General features: G+C 48.7%; 4 protein-coding genes and 2 pseudogenes across 4 annotated transcripts; 2 read left to right on the plus strand and 4 right to left on the minus strand.

Annotated features, from left to right (window-relative positions):
• Positions 1-1,573: 1,573 nt before the first annotated feature.
• LOC136552154 (flap endonuclease GEN-like 1) lies at positions 1,574-5,795 on the plus strand. Its single transcript, XM_066543691.1, is given in 9 exon segments — positions 1,574-1,945; positions 2,233-2,427; positions 2,986-3,156; positions 3,248-3,429; positions 3,528-3,678; positions 3,680-3,775; positions 3,916-4,048; positions 4,194-4,702; positions 5,170-5,795. Coding segments are annotated over 9 exon segments (1,911 nt in total). The 5' UTR covers positions 1,574-1,741; the 3' UTR covers positions 5,440-5,795.
• Positions 5,796-10,901: 5,106 nt separating this feature from the next.
• On the minus strand, positions 10,902-11,928 carry LOC136550031 (dehydration-responsive element-binding protein 1B-like; annotated as a pseudogene).
• An 833-nt stretch (positions 11,929-12,761) lies between these two features.
• LOC136550034 (dehydration-responsive element-binding protein 1H-like) lies at positions 12,762-13,928 on the minus strand (annotated as a pseudogene).
• A 3,775-nt stretch (positions 13,929-17,703) lies between these two features.
• On the minus strand, positions 17,704-18,689 carry LOC136550032 (dehydration-responsive element-binding protein 1A-like). Its single transcript, XM_066541467.1, has one exon. The coding sequence runs from the start codon at positions 18,556-18,558 to the stop codon at positions 17,824-17,826; it is 735 nt and encodes a 244-aa protein (XP_066397564.1). The 5' UTR covers positions 18,559-18,689; the 3' UTR covers positions 17,704-17,823.
• A 1,641-nt stretch (positions 18,690-20,330) lies between these two features.
• Positions 20,331-20,924, plus strand: LOC136548832 (uncharacterized). Its single transcript, XM_066540213.1, has one exon. The coding sequence runs from the start codon at positions 20,331-20,333 to the stop codon at positions 20,922-20,924; it is 594 nt and encodes a 197-aa protein (XP_066396310.1).
• Positions 20,925-24,244: 3,320 nt separating this feature from the next.
• Positions 24,245-25,157, minus strand: LOC136552155 (dehydration-responsive element-binding protein 1A-like). Its single transcript, XM_066543692.1, has one exon. The coding sequence runs from the start codon at positions 25,085-25,087 to the stop codon at positions 24,371-24,373; it is 717 nt and encodes a 238-aa protein (XP_066399789.1). The 5' UTR covers positions 25,088-25,157; the 3' UTR covers positions 24,245-24,370.
• Positions 25,158-25,368: the final 211 nt, after the last annotated feature.

The following is a 25,368-nucleotide window of genomic DNA, read 5'->3' on the forward strand; positions in this document are numbered from 1 at the left end:
GCTATTGACGTGCTAACATATCTTGTAAAAGTTCCTGGCCGAATATTAGTTCTACAATGATTTGCAATCTATTAGCAGTGCTACTTCCTAACAAATGTTGGTGGATTAAAATTAAGAATATCTTTTGACATCTTAATAGCATAAGTGATCTTGGTGTGTTCATTTGGAAGAACCCATGATATAGTTGGATATAATGATTTTGGTTATCTATTGGATCCCCAATTCTAGATCGTTAAAAAGGCTTAATGTATATGTGGAAAGACCATTTTGTGGTAGTCTTTAAATAGACACCAGTGGTCATTTTCACCAATCATTTTGATATTGTATTTTATAAGGCTTCACATGAATGTGTGTAGCTTGACAGAATGATATATCACATACTGAAGTTATGTGGTGGTGATTCTATTGAATCAATGGTCATTATCTATAAAAGGTAATGCAACTTGTGTTGCGTAGATGGAGACAAGTTATACTTAATGCAATATTTGTGCATTAAGATGGTTCTGTTCCATAGGTTATGTGGACATATGAACATTTGTAAACTAAATCTTGTGATAATCTTGCAGAGATATTCACAAAATCAATCATACTCCACATTTCTTTTGTGTTGAATGTATTGGTATGAATTTACTTTGAGGTTTGCTAGTATCAGGGGAGAGTCTCTCTGATTAATAATTTGTTGCAAACATCATATTGCACTCTTTTCTTTGTATGAGTTTTCTCCTTTGGGTTTCTCATATAATTTTTTTAATGAAGCAATATCAACACAAGGTTATGTTATATCATTCATTTTTCTTCATAGGTGTTTTTGGTGAATGATACTAGAACATAAGATGCATTGCACTCTTTTCTTTATATGAGTTTTCCCTTTGAGATTTCTCATATAAAGTTTTTGATGAGGCAATGTGAACACAAAGGTATATGCTATATCATCTAGTTTTCCCCGCCGTGGTTTTTGGAAGATGATATTTGAAGCATATTGACCCTACGGTCAATGTGTTTTTAGACTAAGGCTTTGGGTTTATCTCAAAGGGTCTAATAACATTCGTGATTGTATATCATGGTGTTTTTTCCTTATTTTTTCATTGGGTTTTAAAGAGTTTTGCCTGGTATACTGATATTACTTTGGTTTTTCCTATAGGGTTTTCCAAAGATTCATAAAAATATATAATAGACGAACAATGAAGACTATAAGGAGTTAATTGATCAAGGGGGTGTTAAGAATTATTATTTAGTGATCAATTAGGGATTAATCCAAGGAGTGTCTTTTTACCCTCTCTCTCTTTCACATTTGTAACCACCCACATGGGCCTTATATATATGTACATACTGTTTATTAGGAATACAATAGAGAATCATTTGCATCACTCACTTGTCTCTGGCTCTCTACTTTCTAATAATTTCTCCATCATCCAAAAGAAAAGGCGAAAAGAAAGGGAAAGTGAGAAAAAAGCGAAGGAGGGAAGAAAACGGCCAGGCCCACCTGCATCGGCACGGGGGGCCCGCGCGCTAACGGGAGACCGAGAGAACCCACAACGGCAAAGAGGCAGCCCAGCCACAGAGGCCAGAAGCCGCGCCCCGAGCCCCGCAAGTTGCCAAGGCCTCTCCTTGAATTCAACCTCCGCCACGGCGGCGGCCGGCGCAAGTCTGACCTCCCCGACCCTTGAATTCAACCTCCGCCACGGCCGACGGGCCGAGCCCGACCGACGCCGGCGGAAGAGGCAGAGACGGAGAGAAAGAGATGGGCGTGGGGGGCAGCTTCTGGGACCTGCTGAAGCCCTACGCGCGGCACGAGGGCGCGGGGTACCTACGCGGGCGCCGCGTCGCCGTCGACCTCTCCTTCTGGGTCGTCTCCCACAGCACCGCCATCCGGGCGCGCTTGCCGCGGGCGCGGAGCCCGCACCTCCGGACTACCTTCTTCCGCACCCTCTCCCTCTTCGCCAAGGTCCGGTGCCACTGGTGGTGTTCCCACGCTTTCCCACCTCTCCCCTCCCTCGGCCTCCTTCGCTCGGTTCTCGTCCTTCCCCACTTATTGTCTCTGACTTCCGCCCGTTTCTTGATCTCACCGAATGTGTAGTGTCCTGACCTGTGCTTGGGCGCTTCTGCATTCTGCAGTTGCTGCCTTTTGCTTTCCAAGATTTAATCTTGCCGGGGTCTAATTACTGCATTGCTCGATTTTTTTGGTTCCCGGATTCACCTGTTTCCGCTGGATTGTGTCTGCAATTCCTGCAGATGGGCGCGTTCCCTGTGTTCGTGGTGGACGGCGAGCCGTCACCGCTCAAGTCGCAGGCGAGGGCGGCGCGCTTCTTCCGAGGCTCCGGGATGGACCTGGCCGCGTTGCCGAGCACAGAGGCGGACTCCAGTGCGGCCGCGGCACCGGTCAAAAGGAGGAATGCTGCATTCACGCGATGCGTTGAGGAGTGCGTGGTGAGTTCCCGTGTCTCGGCAATGTCTGTGATTAGGGATGAAAACGGATTGGATATGGACGGATATCACCGATATTATATTTGTTTTCATATTTTTGTCCGGATTCGGATTCGAATACGGATATTGTCAACTATGTCGGATAGAATACGATTGGATATCGACATCATAAATATGCGATTTGAGTATTCGGATACGGATGCGGTATCGGATGTTAGATATCCGGACTCGGATACGGACAGATCTCAACCCCTCTAAACGAATTCGGTTTCGAATATGGTCGGAAAATATCCGTACCATTTTCATCCATATCTGTGATCCTTTGTTCAATCTAGGGTTTAATTAGGGCTTGCAGAGCAGTCTGTGTTGTTTAACTGTTCATCACGAGATTGTGTGATTCACAGCCACTGTAGTGTAGATTCCTCATCCGACACCACGACATCTTTACACTAGCTTCTTGCTGCTTAAATGGTCAGCAACAATGATGAATATGCAGATGATACCTGCTCATGTAAATATATGCATTGTTTTAAATGTTGGTTAATATTCCGTAATTTTTAGGAACTGCTTGAATATCTTGGAATGCCTGTGTTGAGGGCAAAGGGTGAAGCTGAAGCCCTTTGCGCACAGCTGAATAATGAAGGTCATGTAGATGCTTGCATCACTGCAGACAGTGATGCTTTCCTCTTCGGGGCTAAGACTGTCGTAAAGGTCCTCAGATCGAATTGCAAGGTAAGGATTCCTCTGTAATTCTATGTCCACAGCAGGTGATTTGTTTTGTTTTCCATGTGCAATAGTTTCAAGACCATCAACTTTTATTCAGGAACCTTTTGAGTGCTACCACATAGCAGACATTGAGTCTGGCCTTGGATTAAAGAGGAAGCAAATGGTGGCCATGGCACTCCTTATTGGCAGTGACCATGATTTGCATGGGGTGCCTGGTTTTGGCCTGGAGACTGCACTTCGTTTTGTGCAGTTATTTGATGAGGATGAAATTTTAGATAAGTATGTGTCGTACTTCCTTGTTTTTTTTTTCCCGGCAGAATAATCACTCCTCCAATGCTGCATTCATGGAGCTAGTCATCTTATTTATACTTCTCCAGGTTACATGAAATTGGTAGAGGGGTGTATCCATTCCTAGAAGGATTTGACAATGCACATATTGATGATCTCCCATCATCGTCCACGAAAAGCCCAGTTGTAAAATCGCCACACTGCTCACATTGTGGTCACCCGGGCAGCAAGAAAAATCATAGGCAAGGATGGGTGCAATTATTGCTTGGTGGATTCTTTAGAGAACTGCGTGGAAAAACCAGCTGGATTCAAATGTGAATGTCCTAGTTGTGATGAGGTTGGATTTGTATTCATTTAAATATCCGAATCCTGTTGATTCTGATGCCTTACAGTATGTTTCACCTTCTCTTTTACCCTTGAATGGTTTTTGATGAACAATTATCGCTATATTAACTGTACTTTTGTTATGACTGTTAGGCACGTGATCTAAAGGAACAAAGACGGCATGAAAATTGGCAAATCAAGGTCTGCAAAAGAATAGCTGCTGAGACAAATTTTCCTAATGAGGAGATCATTAAATTGTATCTAAGTGATAACAATCTGGTTGAAGGTAAGACAAAAAAAGTATGGCCCAACGCATTAGAAAACAGCATTATGCTTATTTAAGTGCTTATTGAGTTGTAGTTTTTCTTTGATCAAGGTTTCGAATTAGCATTTGTTTATAGTAAAAACCCAAATTTGTAACCTGTTTGCAGAAAAGGGTGTTCCCTTGCTTAGTTGGAGTAAGCCTGATGTTGAAGCTTTGGTTGACTTATTAAGTTATAAGCAGAATTGGGAGCCATCTTATATTCGCCAAAGGATGCTTCCTATGTTATCAACCATATATTTACGAGAGGTGGCATCATCTCCATCTACACCATTGCTTCTTTGTGATCAATATGAATTTGATTCAATTCAACGGATTAAAATAAGTCATGGTCACCCTTATTACTTGGTGAAATGGAAGAGAGCTACCGGTGGTATGAATTCTAATATGTCTAGCAAGAAGCCAGTAATGGAGGGAGAGACAAGTAGCGAGGTAATGGTGTTGGATGAAGATGACGATGAGGATGCAGTGGGTTGCGAGTCTCCTGAGTTATTAGATGAACCTGATGTTCCACAAGTGCTTATTGATGATGGCTGCTCCTTTCTATTGACGGATGAAGACATTCAACTTGTTGGTGCTGCTTTTCCTAAGGAAACAGCAAGGTTTCAGGAAGAACAGGTAGGCATTGGTTGCTTTCTTCCTATGATAATTTGAAATATGCATGACTCTTAGTCACATACAGGACAATTTTAAGACTCTTCGTCTAGCAATATTTTCTCGTGAAGAGGTCTGCATTTAGTTTATCATAAAACATAGAACAAGTTTCAGTTCAATCTTCGTGCATTTAATTTTGTAGATGATTATACCACCTGAAGAAATATCTTATATCAGATAGCTGCATTCCTCACATTTATGTTATGTGGCACAACATTACGTCTTCGCTATATAGGTAGGTTAGTAGTGACGCCAAACAAAATGGAAGCACACATTTATTTAGTTAATGCATGCTTCTAGTTTAGGCTCTGAATTGTCATTTTTGTGTGTAATGCGGTGTTTCATCGTTTATTTGTGGCTGTTTAATTGAAGAAACATCCTCTGCAATGATTTTGTTCACTCCAGTTCACACATCCTCATAATTGTCGCAGAGGCTGAAAGAAGCAAGATCAAGATCACGAAAATCCAAATCAAGCCTAGCGGATGGTGCATGCGAGACACCTAAAGGTCCGAGACCTAGCGGGGTGCAGCTTAGCATCACAGAGTTCTACCGCTTGAAGAAAACACAGAACGTAGAATCTGGGAAGAAGCCGGCTGGAGAAGGGCAAGCCGCGAAGGAAGGCTCAAGAAAATCCTCTGACAGGGACCTCAACAAGAACCTGCCAAAGTCTGTTCGACGCCGCCTCCTCTTCGATTATTGAGGACTAGCAGCCTGGCTTTTGGTGACCACTGTAATCTTGCTGCCACTGTTGTACATGACCTAGAGAATGCCTTAACCTATTACTATTAGCCGGTGTAGATTCCACGGCTCATTTTGTACAGGGAACAGAGCATCGTCTTTGTCATAGGAAATGAAGCAGGTCTTAGTTCAGAATGATCATCTGGACCTCATCTTTGTCTTGCCATAGTTTCAGTGCTTTGTGACTCGCCTTCAATTCTAGAAATGGGTAGCGTGCCGCTGCTAGAGTAATAGTAGCTTTTCTATGGCTGCTTTTAGACCGGACAATAGCTGACAGATTTGATGTCATACTACACTATGCAGTACTAGTACTCTAGATTTTAGACTGCAGAGGACCAGAAATGTAATGATATTTTCATCGAGACGTTGGCTCAACCTTGTCCGTCTCTGCGACATGATCTGGCGGCCATGAGCACTCAGATGAAGCTTGTGCAGTGACGTCTGATGATAACATGAAGGCGACAGACGTATCCGTTGTTCGCGTGTGGTGTGTGAGACGTCCTCTTGGGCTCTTGGCAAACTGCAAGGACCCGGCGTTGACGGCCGCGACATCTCATCCCCACAATCCACCCATCGGCATTCATCACCCTACCCGGCGTCGGCGGTCAGGTCGTCACCATTCAAAACACTCCTGCCGTAGCCCACCACTGGTCTTTTGCTGCCTTGTCGGGCAGTGTCCTTGCCGGCACCGCCAAGCCCGCCTGTCATCGCCTCGATCATTATGTCATGAAGGTAAGCTGACTGAAATCACCAGCCACGTTTGCAGCAGGCCAACTGCCCAATGTGCAGGAAATGTTACTAGACAGCCGTAACAACAACTCTTTACAACGTGCATTGTTCTTCACTTCCCTCATCAGATGCCACTGACAGACGTAGTGCCGGGCCACCAAATTTGCCTAGACGAATGACGCCAGCGCACGACAAAGCGCGAACGAACAGCGGTCAAGTGCACGCGTCCAAGGAAATGGCAGTGCATGTGCAGTCTGCCAGTCACCATCGTCTTCGGGTGTCAATTATGTGGTTCTCCACTTCACCGCTCCATAAAAAAATTATCCAGTAGTACGTTGGAGGCGTTGCACTGCACCAAACGATCACTGGGGTTGTTCAGCTCATTCAGCAGTTCCATCGCATCGCACCAAGATCAACGATTCTGGGAGAAGTGTTGTAAAAGAAAACGATTCTGGGAGAAGGAAAAGAAGGCTCAGCAAAAAGGAAAATCCTCAGCTATGGACCTGAACAAGAGCCAGCCCAAGCCCAAGTCTGTGTCGGATTTCGGCGGCGTCTCCTTCGAGGTCCACGCACAACCTTACAAGGCTCACAGACTTGCTTGACCTCAGGGCCCACGGGTGTAATCATTCGGCCTTTTCTTAACTGGGCTGTGCGCAAGCCTCTAGTGCAGCTAGAACCACGTAGCCTCCGGTGAGGTGGATCCGCAGCCACGCCGGCGGCGCTGTTTCCACCTGCTGCCGCCCCAGGAGCGGATAGTTCTTGATGCCGTGGTGCCGACGTGGTAGTCGAAGTCCGCTAGGAACGACGCGTACCCACCAGCGGTGCTCCTGGCGACGTCGAAACTGTCGTCCAAAAAAAACGGCCTGCAAGAGCACAATGCAATAACTTGATAGCTCTCATCATTACCAACAGTAGGTTTGTAACTTGTTAACAATATTTTCTATTAATGAAAAACGTGCTATGGCACGGTCACCAAATAAAAAGAGCATCATGCAATAATTAAGCATCTCTCTTCGTCATATCATTCTCCGTCATCCGAGAAGAGCGCGCCAGGGTACCAGCGGCTCTTGTACCAGTCCTATTGTTGATCGCTGGAAACAACTCGTTCAGAGTTATAACTTGGCTCGATGTCAAGTTCCCTGTGAAGATGGCATTGTACGCTCTCTTGGACGAGATGAAGTTGGTGTCACATGTGACAGAGTGTCCATTCTTTTCATGAGGAGTACCTCGCCCCGCTTGAAAGTCGGTATATGCGTCAGCGGTTGAGCAACAATCCTCCTGCTTCTGGGACAGGGGCCTTTTGGTTGTCGCCTTCTGTTGAGTGGCGATTAGGAGCAACCGATTCTAAGGGAAGTAAAAGAAGGCTCAGCAGATTTGGATGTGAACAAGAACCAGCCCAAGCCCAAGTCTGTGTCGGATTTGTGCGGCATCTCCTTCGAGGTCCACGGCTCGACGCAAAACCTTACAGGGCTCACAGACATGCTTGACGTCTCAGCCTACGGGTGTAATCACGCGGCACTTTCTTAACAGAAAGTCCTTGGTCCTTGCTGATACATCAAGTTGATTGGTCTTTTGGCCAAATAATGATATGGCAAACTCTTTGAGTTGTAGCTGGGTTCGTTGGTCTTGTTTCCTAGCTCCGATCACACGTGCGCGTCCGATTGACGGGGTACCAAGACCACCCCGCCTGGTGTGAACCTTCCCGGCCGGCGAAACAAGACAAATATAGCCTTTTTAGCAAGCCTTGTGTTCGATTGATACTTGCGAGGAGTCGTTGGAAGTAATCTACTAGCTGCAAGAAACTCCCAGAAATTCTATCCACACGATGGAGCCGGCCACTGGGACGATTACGACGACGGCGCATAGGGAACGAGCACGACAATGGCTTGTCCCCGGTGGCTCGGTCGCTGTTTGCGCATCCAAGTGGCCGAGAGAGCCTTGGACTCCGTCGCCCGCCGCGTCGGGGCCGATGGATCGATCGAACCGCGACGGCAAGAGCTTCCTCCTCCCTGCGGCGTCGGCGCTGCACTGTTCTACGTCTGTACGCATGCCGTGACCGTGCTGCTGCTCCTGCTCCTGCTCCTGCTCCTGCCGTCAAGTGGAAGTGGGGAGCGGAGCACGCCCACCAACCTGTCACTGTTGGGCTGCTTAATTACATTTGGACTCTGGACTCATCACTGATGAGAAAGGACAAAAAAAAAATCACCCTTGGAAGTTGGAACAGCCACTTTTGTCAACGGAGTAGCCTCTTCGTTTGGCTCTAACTTGTCGTAAACAATCGTAAATTTTCAGTCGAAATAATATTTTTCTCTCACACAAACCAGTCAGCAGTACTTCTTCACGAACCAGCAACGATACGAACCAGCTAACCGAACAAGCCGCTTTGTCCTTGGCTAACCAAGTACTCCGTACTAGAATGCTCTACTTCTACTTCTAGTGCATGCAGGTGGCTTCAAGTTGAACTAGTCCTGGCCGTTGTTGTCGTCGCAGACTGATTGGTCGCTGTAACAGTAACACACACGTTTTAAGCAGGCAGGGAGTTGCCGATCAAGTTGGGGCTTGGCCTCCCTCTCAGCTGTCGATGACTAGATAATGCTGCCGATGCACATGCGTCCGCTTGACCACATCACCGGACCAATCGCTTTCTGGAGCTGTAGCCGACGAACAACGTTAGCCAGCAACACAGCTCCCGTCACTCCGTCAGCGTGTTCGCGGTGTTCCCGTATCATATGAGTTGCACAATCTTGCGAATGGTTGGGCCGCCGACGATGTGTTGGCCTGGCCTTTTGAATCTTCCAATGCCTCTACATCTCTATTCCTATAGTATCAACAAGTACTGCTATCAGATTGCATGGGTTACGTCACGTGTAATTGGGTATTTAGGTCGACTCTCAAGTTGCCTGGAAATCTATCTGTTGCTTTGAACAGGACTTCTGCAGTTTCTGCCTCAAGTTGTGTGTTGCGCCCACCTGTAGGAAGTACGGAGTACATCTACCGGATGTGGAGACTCCAGCCGCCGGGTTTCAGACCACAAAAGGCCACGAATATGTATCACCTTTTCAGCATCGTTGCGCGCTCCAACTGTATTGACGCTGGAATTTATATTTTGATGGACTTTGCTCCGGTACTCCGGAGCGACTATAAACCATCCATTTAGTTAGATCTACATTGGCAACATATCTTGTAAAAATGGAAAAATATCTTATCTTTCAATTAGATCCAACTTACAAACTAACGTTCGTATCCAGTTAGATGTAACATGGCAAGCTTAACTTAATTTTCTTTGGCTACCGTACGTGACGAATTTTGTGTCCTCTAGTTAAGTTTTTCTAATTGTAACATATTTTGGTGAACATGGCTTGTAAAAACAACACATAAAAAAAATATAATTTTTCTATGTTATGAGCGGACGAAGAAATAAGCAAGCAAACATATTATGAGAGTTATGCTTGGGTTGACGGGCCATGAGTCATGCCTGTGCCAAAGCAAAGACCTATTAGTCGTACCGGCCTAGAAGTCAACTCGAAGCTGCATGAATCATGAGACGACCGGGCTAGGCCAGCATGGCGTGACCTAAGTTCCACCTCTAATAACGACTAACCAACGAGAATGTTTGACATTACTCCATTTGCAGTTGCTGACTTACCATGTCTAAGCATGGCATTGTCCAAGTCCCACCTCTAGTAAAAAATAACGAATGTGAATGCTTGACGTTACTCCGTTTTGATCAAACTGCTGACTTACCATGTATGAACATAATTAACCGAACACCCGAAATTTGCCAAGTTAACCAAGTAGGCTTAGCACCGTGACACTTAAGTATTTTTCAAATTTCAGTTTGTATATTTTTAGCAGCTGAAATTACTATAATTCAAATATTTTGATCAAAAGTAAAAATAAGTAAGTTGACTTTATTGTGTTCAGATTTCACAAAAGAAAAAAAATGGCTAACGATTTGATCCCTACACCTCCTAGAATGTGGAGCTGAAAACTTTCCACTAGGCTAGATGTTAACACATTTTTTTTTGGTTGACATGGATTCATGAATTTGCTAGAATTTCACCGAAATTTTGAAGTCTTCTTAAGTATATCTTAGATTTTTTTTTTCAAACGTAGTGTAAACAGAAGACATTTATAACTCAACCCTACAAATACACATATGCATAATATATCTTTCATGATGGGTTTTAATTTTTTTTCGAGATCGGACATATGCATACTATATCTATATGAACGCCTACATGAGACCAGGTGATCTTGAGAATTATGTGGTGAAGCCATCACAGGCAGTAGCCATGAGTACATTCCCGTATGCATAGTTGCATACTATATCCATATGCAAAACTAATGTGACGAACTATAGCTATGAGTACGGCCTTTACGGCCTCGTTCGCTTCTCTTATAATCCGTCTTTTTCAGCTTGTTTTTTCGGCCGGAATAATATTTTTCTCTCACAACAAATCAGCCGGAACAGTGTTTCGACTTATTTTTTCAGTGAAGCGAACGAGACCTAAAAGAGTACATCGAGCACTACAAGGAATAGCCACAACATAGAAGGCGCCAAACCTAAGTTTCAAATAGCCAATCTACCAATGTCAAGACCTTTCAAATAGTCCCGCGCTATTCTTCTTCATTTCTAAAACAAACACATTTACATATTATAATGTCCAGAATTATAGGAACAGGAATAAGCATGAGCAACAACAGTACGATGCTGAATCTAAAATTGCAAAATCCATCACAGGCGTCTGAAATTTGTCAGAAGCATATTACTAGTGCGCTAGTGGCTCCACAGTGCAATGTCAGTGGTGCCATGCTCGACGTCCTCCCGCCACGCGCCGGCGGCGTCCGGCGGGTCTACGAGCAGCCCCTGCGCCAGGCTCGCGTAGTACGATCCGGCATCAGACATGCCACCGAACCTGAACACGTCCTCGAACTCGAACACGGCCTCGTTCGAAGGCACCGCGCCAGGCGAGGAATCAACATCGTCCTCCTCCAGCTCGTCGTCGGCAGTATCCTTCGCCCGCAACGACAGCGTCGATTCGGCCACCGAGGGCCGCCGGAACGCCTCGACGGCCTCGGCCACGGCGTCCTTGAGCTCCCGCGCGCTGGCCAGCTCTGGCGCCGACAGCGCGGCAGGCATCAGCGGCCGGAGCAGCCACGCTGAGTTCGTGAAGTTGAGGCAGGCGCCGCGGCGTGACAGCGCGATGGCGGCGGCGTCGTGCGCGCGCGCCGCCAGCTCTGGCGTCGCGAAGGTGCCGAGCCAGAGCCTTGACCCGCGCTCCCCGGGGACGCGCACCTCGCACACCCACCGCCCCAGTGTGCCGCATCTCCCGGAACTTGGTCCGTCCCGCCGGCTTCTTGGGCGGCGCCGACCACACCGTCCTGTACTCCTTGTGCTCCGCAGACGACGACGGCGATGGCGAGGGTGTGTGTGTGTCCATTGCAGACTCGCTGAAGATCAGCAGCTTGGTAGTAGTATCTAGTATGTGTGGTAGCCCTGGTCGTGGTCGAGCTGGGATCGATGGAGCAGTGGAGCTCGGACTTGGATGGAGGGAGCGGAAGGCGGCCGGGAAAGTATATATAGCCATGGGCAAGTGGCAAGTTGGTGACGATTGGCCGTCAGTGCCGCGGGGAGTGAGAGGCAGGCGATTAGCTGGAAGTGGAAAACGAGACAGCTTGGAGGGACGGCGTGCGCGCGTGGCGGTCCGAGTCAGCCACCATGGCGGTGGCGGGGCCCGGCGGTCAGCGACTGTTAGCAGTTGCATGGCGTGTGGTCTGCAGGTCTCCGTTTACTTTTCAAAGGTGTTCGCCTGGGACCTGGGTGCAATTCGCGTACAGCATCTCTTTGCTGGGTTTACCACCATGTTGCGGTTTCTCGGTTGACTGAGAGAAGATCTTGAAGGTCCGAGGCTTCGATGACCATCTAGATGTGAACGTCCATGCCACCGTAGTTTCTTTCCGTGTCCATGAGTAGAGATGAGGACAAAAAGTTTATGCATGGGTGATGCAGATGAGGACCTAGCACCTTATCACTGCCATATTAAAATATGGAGGTGATCCAGCTTCGGCTGTTGGCCACATAGGATCGAGGAAAGAGGCGACGAGAGCTGAGAATTGAGAAGTGCTTGTTGAGTCGTTGGCCCCGTTTGTTTCCGCTTATAAGCGGTTTGTCGGTGGAAATAAGCGAGAATCCCGTCAAACGCTTTGCTTATTTCCACCGATTCTCGTTTATGTGGTAAGCCGTTTCAGAGATTTGAACTACGAGAAGCGAAAAGCGAGAAGCGAGAAAATCTTCGCTTAGATTATAATCCAAGCGTGGCTAGGAGAGGTGGAAACAAACGGGCCTGTTGTCAGTTTGTCAAGTTACCGCGTTGTGAAAGAAAAAAAAAAGAGCGTGGCTGCTTTCCATTCGCCCATTGAAGCGACAGCTCGCGCAACTGGAAGTTCGCCTCCGCAGCGTTGCATTTGCGCTTCAACCAGCGGAGCCCATGACCAGACTCGGTCGGAAGTGCCAGAGTATACAGCAGCCACTGGGACCGGACAGCCGCTAGCTGCGTGAAAGACATCTACCGCTTGCTCGTTACTTGGACCATCACATGTTACAGTCAAAACTCACAAACGAGCAGCCCTTCCGCTAGGCTGGCGTAGTACACATCCAATTCCAAGTCCATATCGCCGAACCAGTCGACGGGCTCGAACACGTCGCCGTCCAACGCCGCAGCCGTTTCACCGGCCTTCGCAGATACCTGCTCAAGCTCCGTCGCCGGCGCCGGCGAGACGGAGGAAATGCCCTGCAGTGACGACGACGATGGAGGAGACACGCCCGAGGTCGCTTCCGTCGACGACGGACCCACCGGCTGCTGCCCCGAAGCGGCGCTGGAACTCCGCGACGGCCCGAGAGCGCGGACGGCGGCGGCACGGCGAGCAGCCACGCGGAGTCCGGGAAGTTGAGGCGCCCCGCGCCGGCGCCGCGGCCCAGCAGGGCGAGCATCGCGGCATCGTGCGCACGCGCCGCGGACTCGGCGGCGAGGTAGGTCCCCAGCCACAGCCGCGCGCCGCGCTTCCCCGGGACGCGCACTTCGCACACCCACCGGCGCCGCACGCCGCGGAACACCGGGTGCCGCGTCTCCCGGAACTTGGTGCGCCCCGCGGGGCGCTTCTTGAGCGGCTGCGGCGGGGAGGACGAGGACGACGGCGACCAGACCGCCTTGATGTTCTGCTCGGACGAGGACGACGACGCCGAGGTCGAGGTGGAGGACGAGGAGGTCGCGTGCTGCTGGAGCTGGCCCATGATGTCCATGGCTGCAGCTGCTGATCCCTGCTGGTGGCTGCTTGCTTGAGCTTGCTGTGGGAGGGGAGGCGGAGTGAGCTGGTTCCTAGTCTCGAGCTTGAGCTGAGTGCTAGCTGTGTGGAGCGTGTGGTTTTGTGAGGCGTATTTATAGGTATGCCTGCGATGTTGGTGTTCCCACGCGGAGAAGCCATGGTGACGAACGGCGACGGGGCGGGGATCGGGCGGCTGGCCGCGGCAAAGGAAACAGCTGGTGCCAGTAGATTCTTTGGGAGCGTGTGGTTATGTTTCAGCTGCTGGGACGCTTTTTTTAATCTGATATCTGATGCTGGGGCCGTGTGGGGCTGGCCGGCTGGGGGAATATGCTGTGCAGCCCTATGCTTGACAGTGTTTTTTTAGGGGGTGTTTAGTTCCCCAAACTCCTAAAGTACTAAATGTATGAAATCAAAAACTAATTGCACAGTTTGACTGTACTTTGCGAGATTAACGTTTTGAGCCTAATTAGTCAATGGTTGAACAATTATTACTAAATACAAACGAAATGATACAGTACGCTACCTCATCACTACAGTAATTTGGCGGCGCCGATTCCGGCCAACTAAACAAGGGCCAGGAGTGCTGCACTGCAGTGGAGTGGACAGTGGAAGCTGGAGAAGACAAACCGGACCCTGATGGGAAGTGAGTGATGGTTTTCTTTCTCTTCTATTCTGCCTTTCTTTCTTTTTCCCTGTGATGATGAGTGTGAGAGTACAGCCGTACAGCGGATTCAGGGAACGATGGGTCTTGCCATCTTGGCACTGAAAGAAACCTAAATAAATAAATAAATATACAGTACCATTTATAAAGCCATCTTATAGCTTAGAGTAAAATTGAAAATAGATCACTTACTTTATATATAGCATCTTACGATTTTGTGTTTGTAATATTTTGTACTTTCAGAGTCCATGAATCTAAATACAAAATTTTATCAAATTCAAACGTTCGAAGATAAGGAAGCTAAAACTACTAGGGACACGGTATCAGTTTATCGATCGTAACACCTCAATTAATCTTCGATTTCAAGCCTAGAGGAACCATCGGTACCTCCGCGTCATCGTGACGTAAAAATCAGCGCGTACAATACAAGTCTAAGTAGCACAGACCTCTGAGTAAAGTAATGGAACCAGCTCCAAACAAACTGGATCCAGTGAGCCTAAGCTAACGCACATGCTGAATCTCTCAAATCTCCATACCGGGGGAGCTCCCTCATAGAAAAAAACCAGCGACAGTTGTTTCCTTAACCGTATCCAGCCCGCAGGCCGCAGACGTTTCCAGTTTCCGCACGCCTTCCTTCCCTGTCTCCGGAGGACCAGCTGCTAAGCACGACACGAATCCTCGACCAGATAGATGCGGATACGGAACCCGTCCCGTCATAGCGCCCGCTGACGATGGGCGGCGACCCGAGTGAGCCACAGCAGCGGAAATACAAAATTTTGTCAAATTCAAGCGTTCAAAGATAAGGAAGCTAAAACTACCAGGGACACGATATCAGTTTATCGATCGTAACACCTCAGTTAATCTCCGATTTCAAGCCTAGAGGAACCATCGGTACCTCCACGTCATTGTGACATAAAAATCAGCGCGTACAACACAAGTCTACTAGTAGCACAGACTTCTGAGTAAAGTAATGAAACCAGCTCCAAACAAACCGGATCCAGTGAGCCTAAGCTAACGCACATGCTGAATCTCTCCAAACTCCATATCGGGGGAGCTCCCTGATAGAAAAAAAACCAGCGACAGTCGTTTCCTTAACCGTATCCAGCCCGTAGGCCGCATGCGTTTCAAGTTTCTGCACGCCTCCCTTCCCTGTCTCCGGGGGGCCAGCTGCTAAGCACGACGCGAATCCTCGACCGGATAGATGCGGATACGGAATCCGTCCCGTCGTAGTGCCCGCTGACGAGGGGTGGCAACCCGAGTGAGCCACAGCCGCGGAAATACAAAATTTTGTCAAATTCAAGCGTTCGAAGATAAGGAAGCTAAAACTATCAGGGACACAATATTAATTTATCGATCGTAACACCTCAGTTAATCTCCGATTTCAAGCTTAGAGTAACCATCGGTACCTCCGCGTCATCGTTACGTAAAAATCAACGCGTACAATACAAGTCTACTAGTAGCACATACTTCTGAGTAAAGTAATGGAATCAGCTCCAAACAAATTGGATCCAGTGAGCCTAAGCTAACGCACATGCTGAATCTCTCCGATCTCCATATTGGGGGAGCTCCCTGATAGAAAAAAAAACAGCGACAGTCGTTTTCTCAACCATATCCAGCCTGCAGCCAAAAAAAAAAAAAAAAAAAAAAACTCGCGACAGTCGTTTCCTTAACCGTATCCAGCCCGCAGACTGCAGGCGTTTTCAGTTTCCGCGCGCCTTTCTTCCCTATATCCGGGGACCAGCTGCTAAGCACAACGTGAATCCTCGACCGGATAGATGCGGATAATGAACCTGTCGCGTCGTAGCGCCCGCTGACGAGGGGCGGCGACCCGAGTGAGCCACAGCCGCGGAAATATCTGCCCGAGTGATGGGACCGCCTGATTTTTCTCCGCCCCGTACGGCTTTCCGGCCGCCGTTTTCGCGTTGCCTTTCGCGGTTTTGCCCCTTGGTCCGGAGGCCGATTTTTTTGTGGCTGGGGAGGCGCCGCGGCAGGCAGGCAGCTTCCGTGCAGTGGGTTTTTGGCTGCTGGCCGTTGTTGTCGCGCGGTAGCTAGCGTGCTCCAGCTAACCGCTGCCGCTTGCTCAAGGCCATGTTTAGTTCATCAAAAATCCAAACTTTGGCACTATATAAAAAGAAGATTTCTTATCACATTAAATTTGCGGTACATACATGGAGTACTAAATGTTGATGAAATCAAAAACTAATTGCACAGTTTAGTTGTACTTTGCGAGATGAACATTTTAAGCCTAATTAGTCAACGATTGGACAATTATTACCAAATAAAAACAAAACGCTACAGTGTTAGTGTTTTGTTTTTATTTGGTAATAATTGTCCAATCGTTGACTAATTAGGCTCAAAACGTTCGTCTCGCAAAGTACAACCAAACTGTGTAATTAGTTTTTGATTTCGTCAACATTTATTACTCCATACATATACCGCAAATTTGATATAACGAGAAATCTTCTTTTTGTATAGTGCCAAATTCTAAAATTTGGGGCAACTAAACATGGCCTAAACGCGGCCCAACTTGATTTTTTTTTCACGTACTACTCCGTACAGGATAGACATGGACGATAACAGTTGTCTCGACGTCTTGATGGCGACATGCATACTGTTTTTTGAAATAGTAAATTATTAGTGGCTCGGGATTCGTCCTTGCATTTTGGAGAACCCTGCTCGGAAGTGAATCGGAACCCCCAGAACTGTGGACTGAACGTGGCATCGAAATCTGAATCCGCTACTAAAATAAATTAAATGTATGCGGAGGAGTATCTCACTCGTTCATGAGTCAAATATTTTTAAATTTATTTAAATATATAGAAAAACACTAGTATTTATTATGTATAAAAAGACATCAACATTTTGATCATGAAATATACCTTTATAATAAAGTTATTTAAAGCTAAATATCTATATAACTAGTCAAATTTAAAAGAGTTTAACTATTTGATGCACATAATGTAACAATCTGTTCGTTTGGTCGTATTTGGCTTATAAGCCATGGCTTATCAGCCAACGAACGGTATTTTTCTCTCACACCAAACTGGCCAATAATACTTTTAGCCATGGATTATAAGGCAAACCAGACCAAACGAATAGGTCGTAAATTTATTTTGGGGGCAGATGGGTACTTTGCTGTGGGGAAGACCGAATGAAACCTAACTTGTTAAACGGACTATAGTACATTCGGGAAACAGGTAACGCTTCTCATGAACACAGTTACACGATCATTTGATTTAAGGTGCTCTTTGTCTTTGGTTCGGCCTTCATGGCCTGTAATCAGTTTACAACGGTAATGGGTCTCGTTGCTTCTTGTTTGGTTGCTTCGGCCTGTAACCGATCACGACGTTATCAGATGACGGCCTGTAACCGATCACGACGTTATCGCTTCCCGCCCGGCTGCAAGGCACTAAAAAACTGATCACGTCGTTAGTGGGAAATGGGAATAGGTTCAGGCTACCAACTTCCTCTGTTTCGTGCTCTGTTTTGGGGAGTCAGGGGCATGCTCTGTTTTTGCTTTTCCGAACTTGCTCCGTTTTCATTACCAACCACTACAGTCCCAAAATTTGGCATAGATAGCCAACAGAAAATAAAAATCAGGAAATTTATAAGATGTCAACGTCCTCAATTCTAGTAGCTCCACAGTGGCACGTCGGCGACATTGGCGTAGCCGTCGTCACCAAACGCCGGAACTGCGGACGGCAGCTCCATGAGCATCCCCTGCGCCATGCTCGCGTAGTACAGATCCCAGCTCATGTCATTGAATACGTCCAGCTGGAACGGCGACAAGTCCTCCGTGGCCGGCAACGACTCCTCACCGTCCGTGGCAGCGTCGTCGTCCTCGTTGTCCGATGAGGTGGACGGCGCCGCCGCCGACGTGGCCGAGCGCGTGTCGTCGTCCCCGGCGGCCGCCGCCTCGAGGTCGCGGCGCTGGAAGTCCTCCACGGCCTCGGCGACCGCGTGGCGGACCTCGGCGAGGCTTGCGTACGAGGCCGGCACCGTGAGGAGCCAAGCCGAGTCGGCGAAGTTGAGGCACGCGCCGGCGCCGGCGATGGCGAGCATGGCGGCGTCGTGCGCGCGGGCCGCCGCCTCGGCGGTGTCGAATGTGCCGAGCCAGAGCCTGCACCCGCGCTTCCCCTGCACGCGCACCTCGCACACCCACCGCCCGGCGTTGCCGCGGCGCCGGACGCCACGGAACACGGGGTGCCGCGTCTCGCGGAACTTGGTCCGCCCCGCCGGCCGCTTCGGCGGCGACGTCCACACGGTCTGGTGCTCCGACGAGGTCGAGGTCGAGGGCGAGGCTGAAGCCCAGCTGCTCGCCGAGCCCGACGACTCGGCGCTCATCTCCTTCTTGATCGGGCACATCTTGCTCTGGATCGCCTGTGGAACGATTGCTTAGCTAGCTCCCGAGTGGATGTTGTTGTGGTGACTGGTTACCTCTGCAGCTGCTTGAATTGTGTTCGAGTGAGTGGTTTTGCGATGCGATGGTGGATTTGCGGGCGCATATTTATAGGCGGTGGCGGATGCAGGGGATAAAACGCGGGAAGGGAGCACCCAGCTGTAGAAAGCTAGCAGAGGAAAGGGGGGACGCATCTGGGTAAGGCCGAGGACGCAACTTGCAGCAGCTTCGAGAGTGACCTGATGTTTTCATTATATATCTATCGGTATGGCGCGAGTACAACCACAAGACTGCTTTTGCTTCCGCTAACGGTTTCCGTCTCTCGTAAACCTACAACGTTTTTGTGGGCTTGTCAAATCCCACTCTTGTTCTTTCTTTTTTTAGAATAAATAATGGTAAGATTGCTGCACCGCACAAATATACAGCAGCGGCTGCAGCCACTGTAGAATAACAGCCGAGCACAACCAATATTGCTCTTGCTTGTGGATAAAGAAAACAACTTGTTGCAGTTAGCAATTTGTGCCCTTCACTTCAAAGCGGAAAGGCCTAAAGGAGAGTGGAGTATTATAGTCCAGTTGCGGCTTGGGGGCGCGGCGTCGCGGGAGGTGCGTACTATACGCCGTAGCAGGCAGCGACGCGACGTGCACACGCGCTTCTGGCCTGGATCCGGACGGGACGGCTGGAAGATTTCTTTGCAGATGTCTGATAGACAGACAGCTGAAGAAGAAACGTGCAGAACTGAACACCCTACGGAGTCGCGAAAGAAACAATCACCTTAGGCGTAAGCTGTGATTAGAGGTGTTACAGCTGTGCCGATCGACTCAACGGATTGTCACACTGAATTTGAACAGATCTTGATTTCCTTGTCACACTGCCACTTGAGGATTTCAACGGGTTAATCGTTCCTTCGTCACGCTGCATCACTGCAACCGAGGAAAAGAACTCAGTGGACATTCCGTTGGGTGCTGAAATTACCGTTTTTACGAATATGGCATTGTTCGTGACTCTGTCAGTCTGCGTGCCTTGACGCAACTGACTGCGTAATATTGTTGTCACCGAGTTTACTCTGTCAACGGTTGACGTGCTATTGCCCCTGTGTGCAGCATCATTGCTGACATGCGGGTGTTCTGACTGACTGTCAACGGAGCACGGCTGCACGGGCGAGGGTCGTCCCCTGTTTCCATTGAGAGAAAATTCCTTCGTTGCCACTTAAAACTATAACCATCCCTTCATTACCATCCAAAAATATATTATCCCTTGATTGCCATCCATTTAGATTTTTTTCCCTTGGTTGCCATTCCCGTCCATTCAAACGTAACGACGTCAACTACCTAGTCAATCGGCTGTAGGCACCACCGTTAGTCCCTGACCCCTCACGAATCGAAGCCGACGGCAGGGAAATCTGCGCCCGCGGCATCACGTTCGGTGCCACACGGAGGCTCCTGACAACGGGGGCGGCAAAGGGCTCGCCGGACTCCCGCACATGCATCGGGATCTGCCCACAGCTGCGGCGAGTCAGCATGGCAATGCGCTAGAAAAGCCCCTTGGCCGCAGTAAGTCCGCCTAGGCTGCTCCGAGCCACCACAGTCACCGCTGGCGACGTCGCGGCCGCCGCCGCCCGTGTCCTCACCCGCGTCCGACGCCCCGCGGTTGCAGGGCCTTGGCCGCCGCCGTCGACGCCGCGGCCACCACCGTCTGCGTCCTCATCGTGGGTCCGTAGACGCTCGCTCGTGGAAAGATGCATGCCGCCTCGCCGTCAACCACAGGAGCTCCCAGCGCCGCCTCTGCTGGCCGCGAGCACCGCTCAGCCACCCCTCGTGCCGTCCCGGTCGAGTCCGCCGTCGCCCTTCTGCAGCTTGTACCTCCCCTCGGGCGTCGCCTCCGCGCGTCCTTGCGTGTCGCCGCGTTGGCCACCGTGGCCCGTCGCCTCCGCGCCAGCCTACGCGATCTTGCGCCTATACGCCCGATCCGGCGACTGCAGCCCGCGTCCGTGCGGCCAACTCCCGATGTCCCCGCACACCCTGCTGCAGCCACCCGAGCCGAAGAATCGTGCGCCGCCGCTGCGGCCCCGGGCTCCACGCGCCTCCGCATCTCCACGCGAGCCGCCGCACCGGCCGCCGCGGCCCCACCGGCTCTGCGCCCTTCTGCGCGGCCCCACTGCCTCGCGCCGCCCTGCGCCGGCCACTTGCCTGACTCCCACCGGCGGCGGCGGCTCCCTGGTGTTGGGCGTGGGGAAGAAGAGGAGTCGGCGAGGCGGATCCGCGGCTGCGCCTCGCCGTCGACCACAGGAGCTCCCAGCGCCGCCGGTGCCGCCCGGCCTTCACCCGCGTAGATCACGCTCTGGGCTGCAGCTGGCCGGCTGGGCCATCCCTGCCCTCGCCGGTGAAGGCGGCAGGGAGCGCAGCACGAACTCCACTCCGGTCGCTTTGAGCCGCCACGGCCGCGCGCCGGGGCGAGCTCAGCCTCCGCTGCGGCGGGCACATAGCCACCACACAAGGAGGGGAAGGTGAGAAGATGGTGGGAGGAAGGGGATGATCGTGTGGGCCCGCATGTCATTGAGTGGGGGAGAGGGAATTTGACACCGTGATCCAGAAATTTGTCAGAATGGCAACTAGGGGAAGAAGGAACGTAAACGAATGGCAATAAAGGAAAGAGGTATTTTTGGATGGCAATTAAAGGATTGCTATAAGTTACAGTGGCAACCAAGGAATTTTCTCTTCCATTGAATAGGCGGGCGCTCACTTGAAGCCATAGAAGAAAGAAGTCGACAAGTTGAGCGTCAAACACTAGTATAACCACCATTGGGTGATAGTGGAGTCCCAGTTGCATGCTTCCCAAGGCTCAAATAATTCTGGTCTCCACATATTTAGTTTAGTTTAATAACTAGTTGTAAGCATCTATTGATTATCTAAATAGGATTCATGGACCAAAACTAAAATTATCTATTTACTTCGAAATCAAAATCTACTCCTACTTATTTCTATACCACTTCGTTTGCTACTCCTTCTGGCAACGTGTGAAGTGGACTCTCCCAACTCTCTTTCAACTTGGAACAGTCAACGAAGACCCTCGTGGCTTTTGTCCCGTTCGCTTGGTTAATAAGCCATGACTAAAAGTACTGTTGGTTGATTTATTGTGAGAGAAAAATATTGTGTTCGCTTGGTTTATAAGCCGTACTTTTTCAATCAACGAATAATATTTTTCTCTCACAACAAATCAGCCAACAGTATTTTCAGCCATGGCTTATCAGCCTAGCGAATGATCATGTCTCATGCATAATACGGAAAGCCACGAGGGTCTTCCTAGCAGTATGTTCCGGCGTGGTGACTTTTCATCACCTGGATGTCATCTATTTCCCATCCAATAGTTGGAAAGCTCTTCACTTTATTAGTGCTAGCCAGGATGCAAATAATAGCCCACATCTAAAGCCCAGTTTCTGGACAGAGTAGGGATAGTTGGCAAATTTTACTTTTTCCTGTGCAGCTTATCTTTTCAAAAATTTTACTACCTCCGTCACTAAAAGAATACAATTCTAGCACAACATAACGTTTTATTACCTTAAGTTTGACTAATTATAGATAAAAAATATCCATGTTTATGATACCAAATAAATACCATCGGATTAATTACGAAATTTATTTTCACAATAAATTAATTTAAAGACATAACTGTGAATATTATTCACTAAAAATTGGGTCAAACGTGAACCACTTTTCGTGACGCACAACACATAGTTGCATTCTTTTTAGGATGGAGGTAATACATATGAGCTTGGATAAATATAAAATTATATGAAAATTGTAGTCTTAAAAATATTAGTAACTATAGTATACAACTTTTTCATTTAAAATCATTTTGTGTGAATAAATTTCCTCAAATTATCTACCCTTACCAAAAAATACATTTTTTATGTAATCTCGGATGTAGATAAAATTTATAAAATAATCTTACTTCTCAATAATATATATAACCTTTTAGTTTCATAATATATTGCTTTACAAATACTTTTGTGACATCCTAAAAAGTCAAATTCAAAATCACCCGTACTCAAAATTATTTTAAAATTTATTTCGAAAACTATAAATCATTTTAGCTGTATTTTAATCTGCTTTTCAACTCATGTCCACCTCATATATCCGTCCTGGTCCTCTCACCCAGACATATATCCTGCACACTGTAGCGATAGTACCCTACTTGTGGGAAGAGTGGTACAACCTCTACACAGTATATAGTCTATCTGGGATAGCCGTGTCTGCGGTCTCAGACGAGTTATGATTTGGTTTCAGCAACTAGTTGGTTGTAGATGTTATGTGAACTATATTTTTCTTATAAATTTTTATCTTTATTTCGGTACCAAGATTGATTCAAATAAAATATTGTGAACTAAAAGGGTGTAGATATCATTGAGAAATAAGATTATTTTACAAATTTTATCTTCATCTGTGATTATTTAAAAAATAATAATTTTTGAAGTGCTATATGACGGTAGATAATTTGAGGCAATTTCACGCAAAACGATTTTAAATGAAAAGGTCATATGCTATAGTTATAGATATTTTTTAAGACTACAATTTTTATATAAATTTTGTATTTATCTAAGCTCATATGTTAAACTTTTGAAAAGATAAGCTCCACAGAAAAAAGAAAAATCTGCCAACTATCCCTGCTCCGTCCGAGAACTGGGCTTTGGATGGGTTGTTATTTGCATCCTGGCTAGCATTAATAAAGTGAAGAGCTTTTCAACCGTTGGATGGAAAATAGATGGCATGTAGGTAAGGCTGGATAACGAGTTGGCTCGGCTCGGCTCGTTCTGGCTCCGTAAGATAACGAGCTAGCTCGGCTCGACTCGTTATCCTAACGAATTAGAAAGCCAGCTCAGCTTGGCTCGTTAAAAGCTCAAGCTGGCTCGTTAAGCTCGCGAGCCAGGTATAAAAAATACACAAAGTATAATATTTGTATTTATCTAAAGTTTGAGAATAATAATAATATAAAAGAAATGCATCTAGACCAGTTACCAGTCAATTTATAGGGTCTAAACCAGTTACCAGTCAATTGTAAAGTGCAAGACATGAAGTAATACAAAAACTAATATAAGTTTTGATACTTTTTTTCCTGAAAGCTTTTCTCGTTTAGCTCACGATCAGCTCGTGAGCTAGCTCGTTATAGCTAACGAGCTAAAATCGGCTTGGCTCACGAGCCGAGCCGAGTCAAGTCGAGCCAGCCACGAGTCGAGCAAGCTAACGAGCTTCGAGTTTTTTTTGTCCAGCCTTACATCTAGGTGATGGAAAGTCGCCTGTGACTTTACTGCAGCAAGTCAGAGAATCCGCGCCCAGTAAGCATCCTTAGGGCTTGTTTGGCAGGGCTCTTCTCCGGCTCCGGCTCCGGCTCCTCCAGAGGAGCCCTGCCAAACGTTTTCTTGGAGGAGCCGTTTTTCAGTAAAAAACAGAGGAGCCGGAGCCGTTTTAGAGAAGCCACAATTTGTGGCTCCTCCAAAACGGCTCCGGCTCCTTCGGAGGAGCCCCTTGGGAGGAGCCGTGCCAAACAAGCCCTTAGTACGAAGTGCAAAGCTTAAGTTAGAAAACCATAGTACCATTGTAAGTGCTAAAAAAGGATTTTTTTTAGTCTTATAAAATGGCAATGGGCATGCTCTGTTTTGATGTTTCCCAAACTTCTCTGTCTCATTACCAAAAGAAGTAACCGTTACACTGCCAAAATTAGCCATCAGAGGCCAAACAAAGAAACGGAAACATTCAGTGTACAACGGCCTAAGAGTCGGTTCTAGTAGCTCCAGAGTGGCTCATCGGCGAAGCCTTCGTCCATGAACGCCGTGACCGCGGACGGCGGCTCCACGAGCATCCCCTGCGCCAAGCTCGCGTAGTACAGGTCCCAGCTCATGTCATTGAACACGTCCAATTCGAACGGCGAGGCCCCGGTGGGAGGAGAGAAATCAGTTTCAGAAGACTCCCCGGCATAAGAGGTGTTGCCGTCGTCGCTGGACGGGGACGACGGCGTCGAGGACGTGGCCGAGAGCGCGTCGTCTTCTTGGTCTGGGACGACCACCTCACGGCGCAGGAAGTCCTCCACGGCCTCCGCGACCGCGTGACGGACCTCGGCGAGGCTGGCGTACGAAGCCGGCACCGCGAGGAGCAAGGCCGAGTCAGCGAAGTTGAGGCAGGCGCGGCCCGCGCCGGCGATGGCGAGCATGGCGGCGTCGTGCGCGCGGGCCGCGGCCTCGGCGGTGTCGAAGGTGCCGAGCCAGAGCCGGCAGCCGCGCCTCCCCGGCACGCGCACCTCGCACACCCACCGCCCGGCGCTGCCCCGGCGCCGGACGCCGCGGAACACTGGGTGCCGCGTCTCCCGGAACTTGGTCCGCCCCGCGGGCCGCTTCGGTGGCGACGTCCACACCGTCTGGTGGTGCTCCGATGAGGTCGAGGCTGACGCCGAGCTGTATGGCGAGCTCGACTCTCCGATCATCTCCTTCTTGATTGGGCACATCTTCTCTTGTGATCCCTTCTCTGCTTGAGCGTCGGATAGTGTAGGGGCCTTTGGTCCTGCTTGAGTTGTGTTCGAGTGGTTTTTGCGATGGGAATGGCGGATCTGAGGACGCATATTTATAGGTGGTGGCTGGAGGTTGGAGCAGAGAGCAGCAGTAGCAGTCAGCTTAGCTGAACAGAGTAAAAAACGCGGGAGGGCAGCCAGTGGGCTTGGCCGAGCTGGAGAAGAAAGCAAGGGGGCTGCATCTGGATCTGGGTAAGGCCGGGGATGCAACTTGCAGC

The sequence above is a fragment of the Miscanthus floridulus genome, chromosome 4 (genome assembly GCF_019320115.1).
Source record: "Miscanthus floridulus cultivar M001 chromosome 4, ASM1932011v1, whole genome shotgun sequence".
NCBI lineage: Eukaryota > Viridiplantae > Streptophyta > Magnoliopsida > Poales > Poaceae > Miscanthus > Miscanthus floridulus.

Coding starts and splice junctions, on each gene's coding strand:
- LOC136548832 (XM_066540213.1), top strand. CDS start 20,331: ATGCATGCCGCCTCGCCGTCAACCACAGGAGCTCCCAGCGCCGCCTCT.
- LOC136552155 (XM_066543692.1), bottom strand. CDS start 25,087: ATGTGCCCAATCAAGAAGGAGATGATCGGAGAGTCGAGCTCGCCATAC.
- LOC136550032 (XM_066541467.1), bottom strand. CDS start 18,558: ATGTGCCCGATCAAGAAGGAGATGAGCGCCGAGTCGTCGGGCTCGGCG.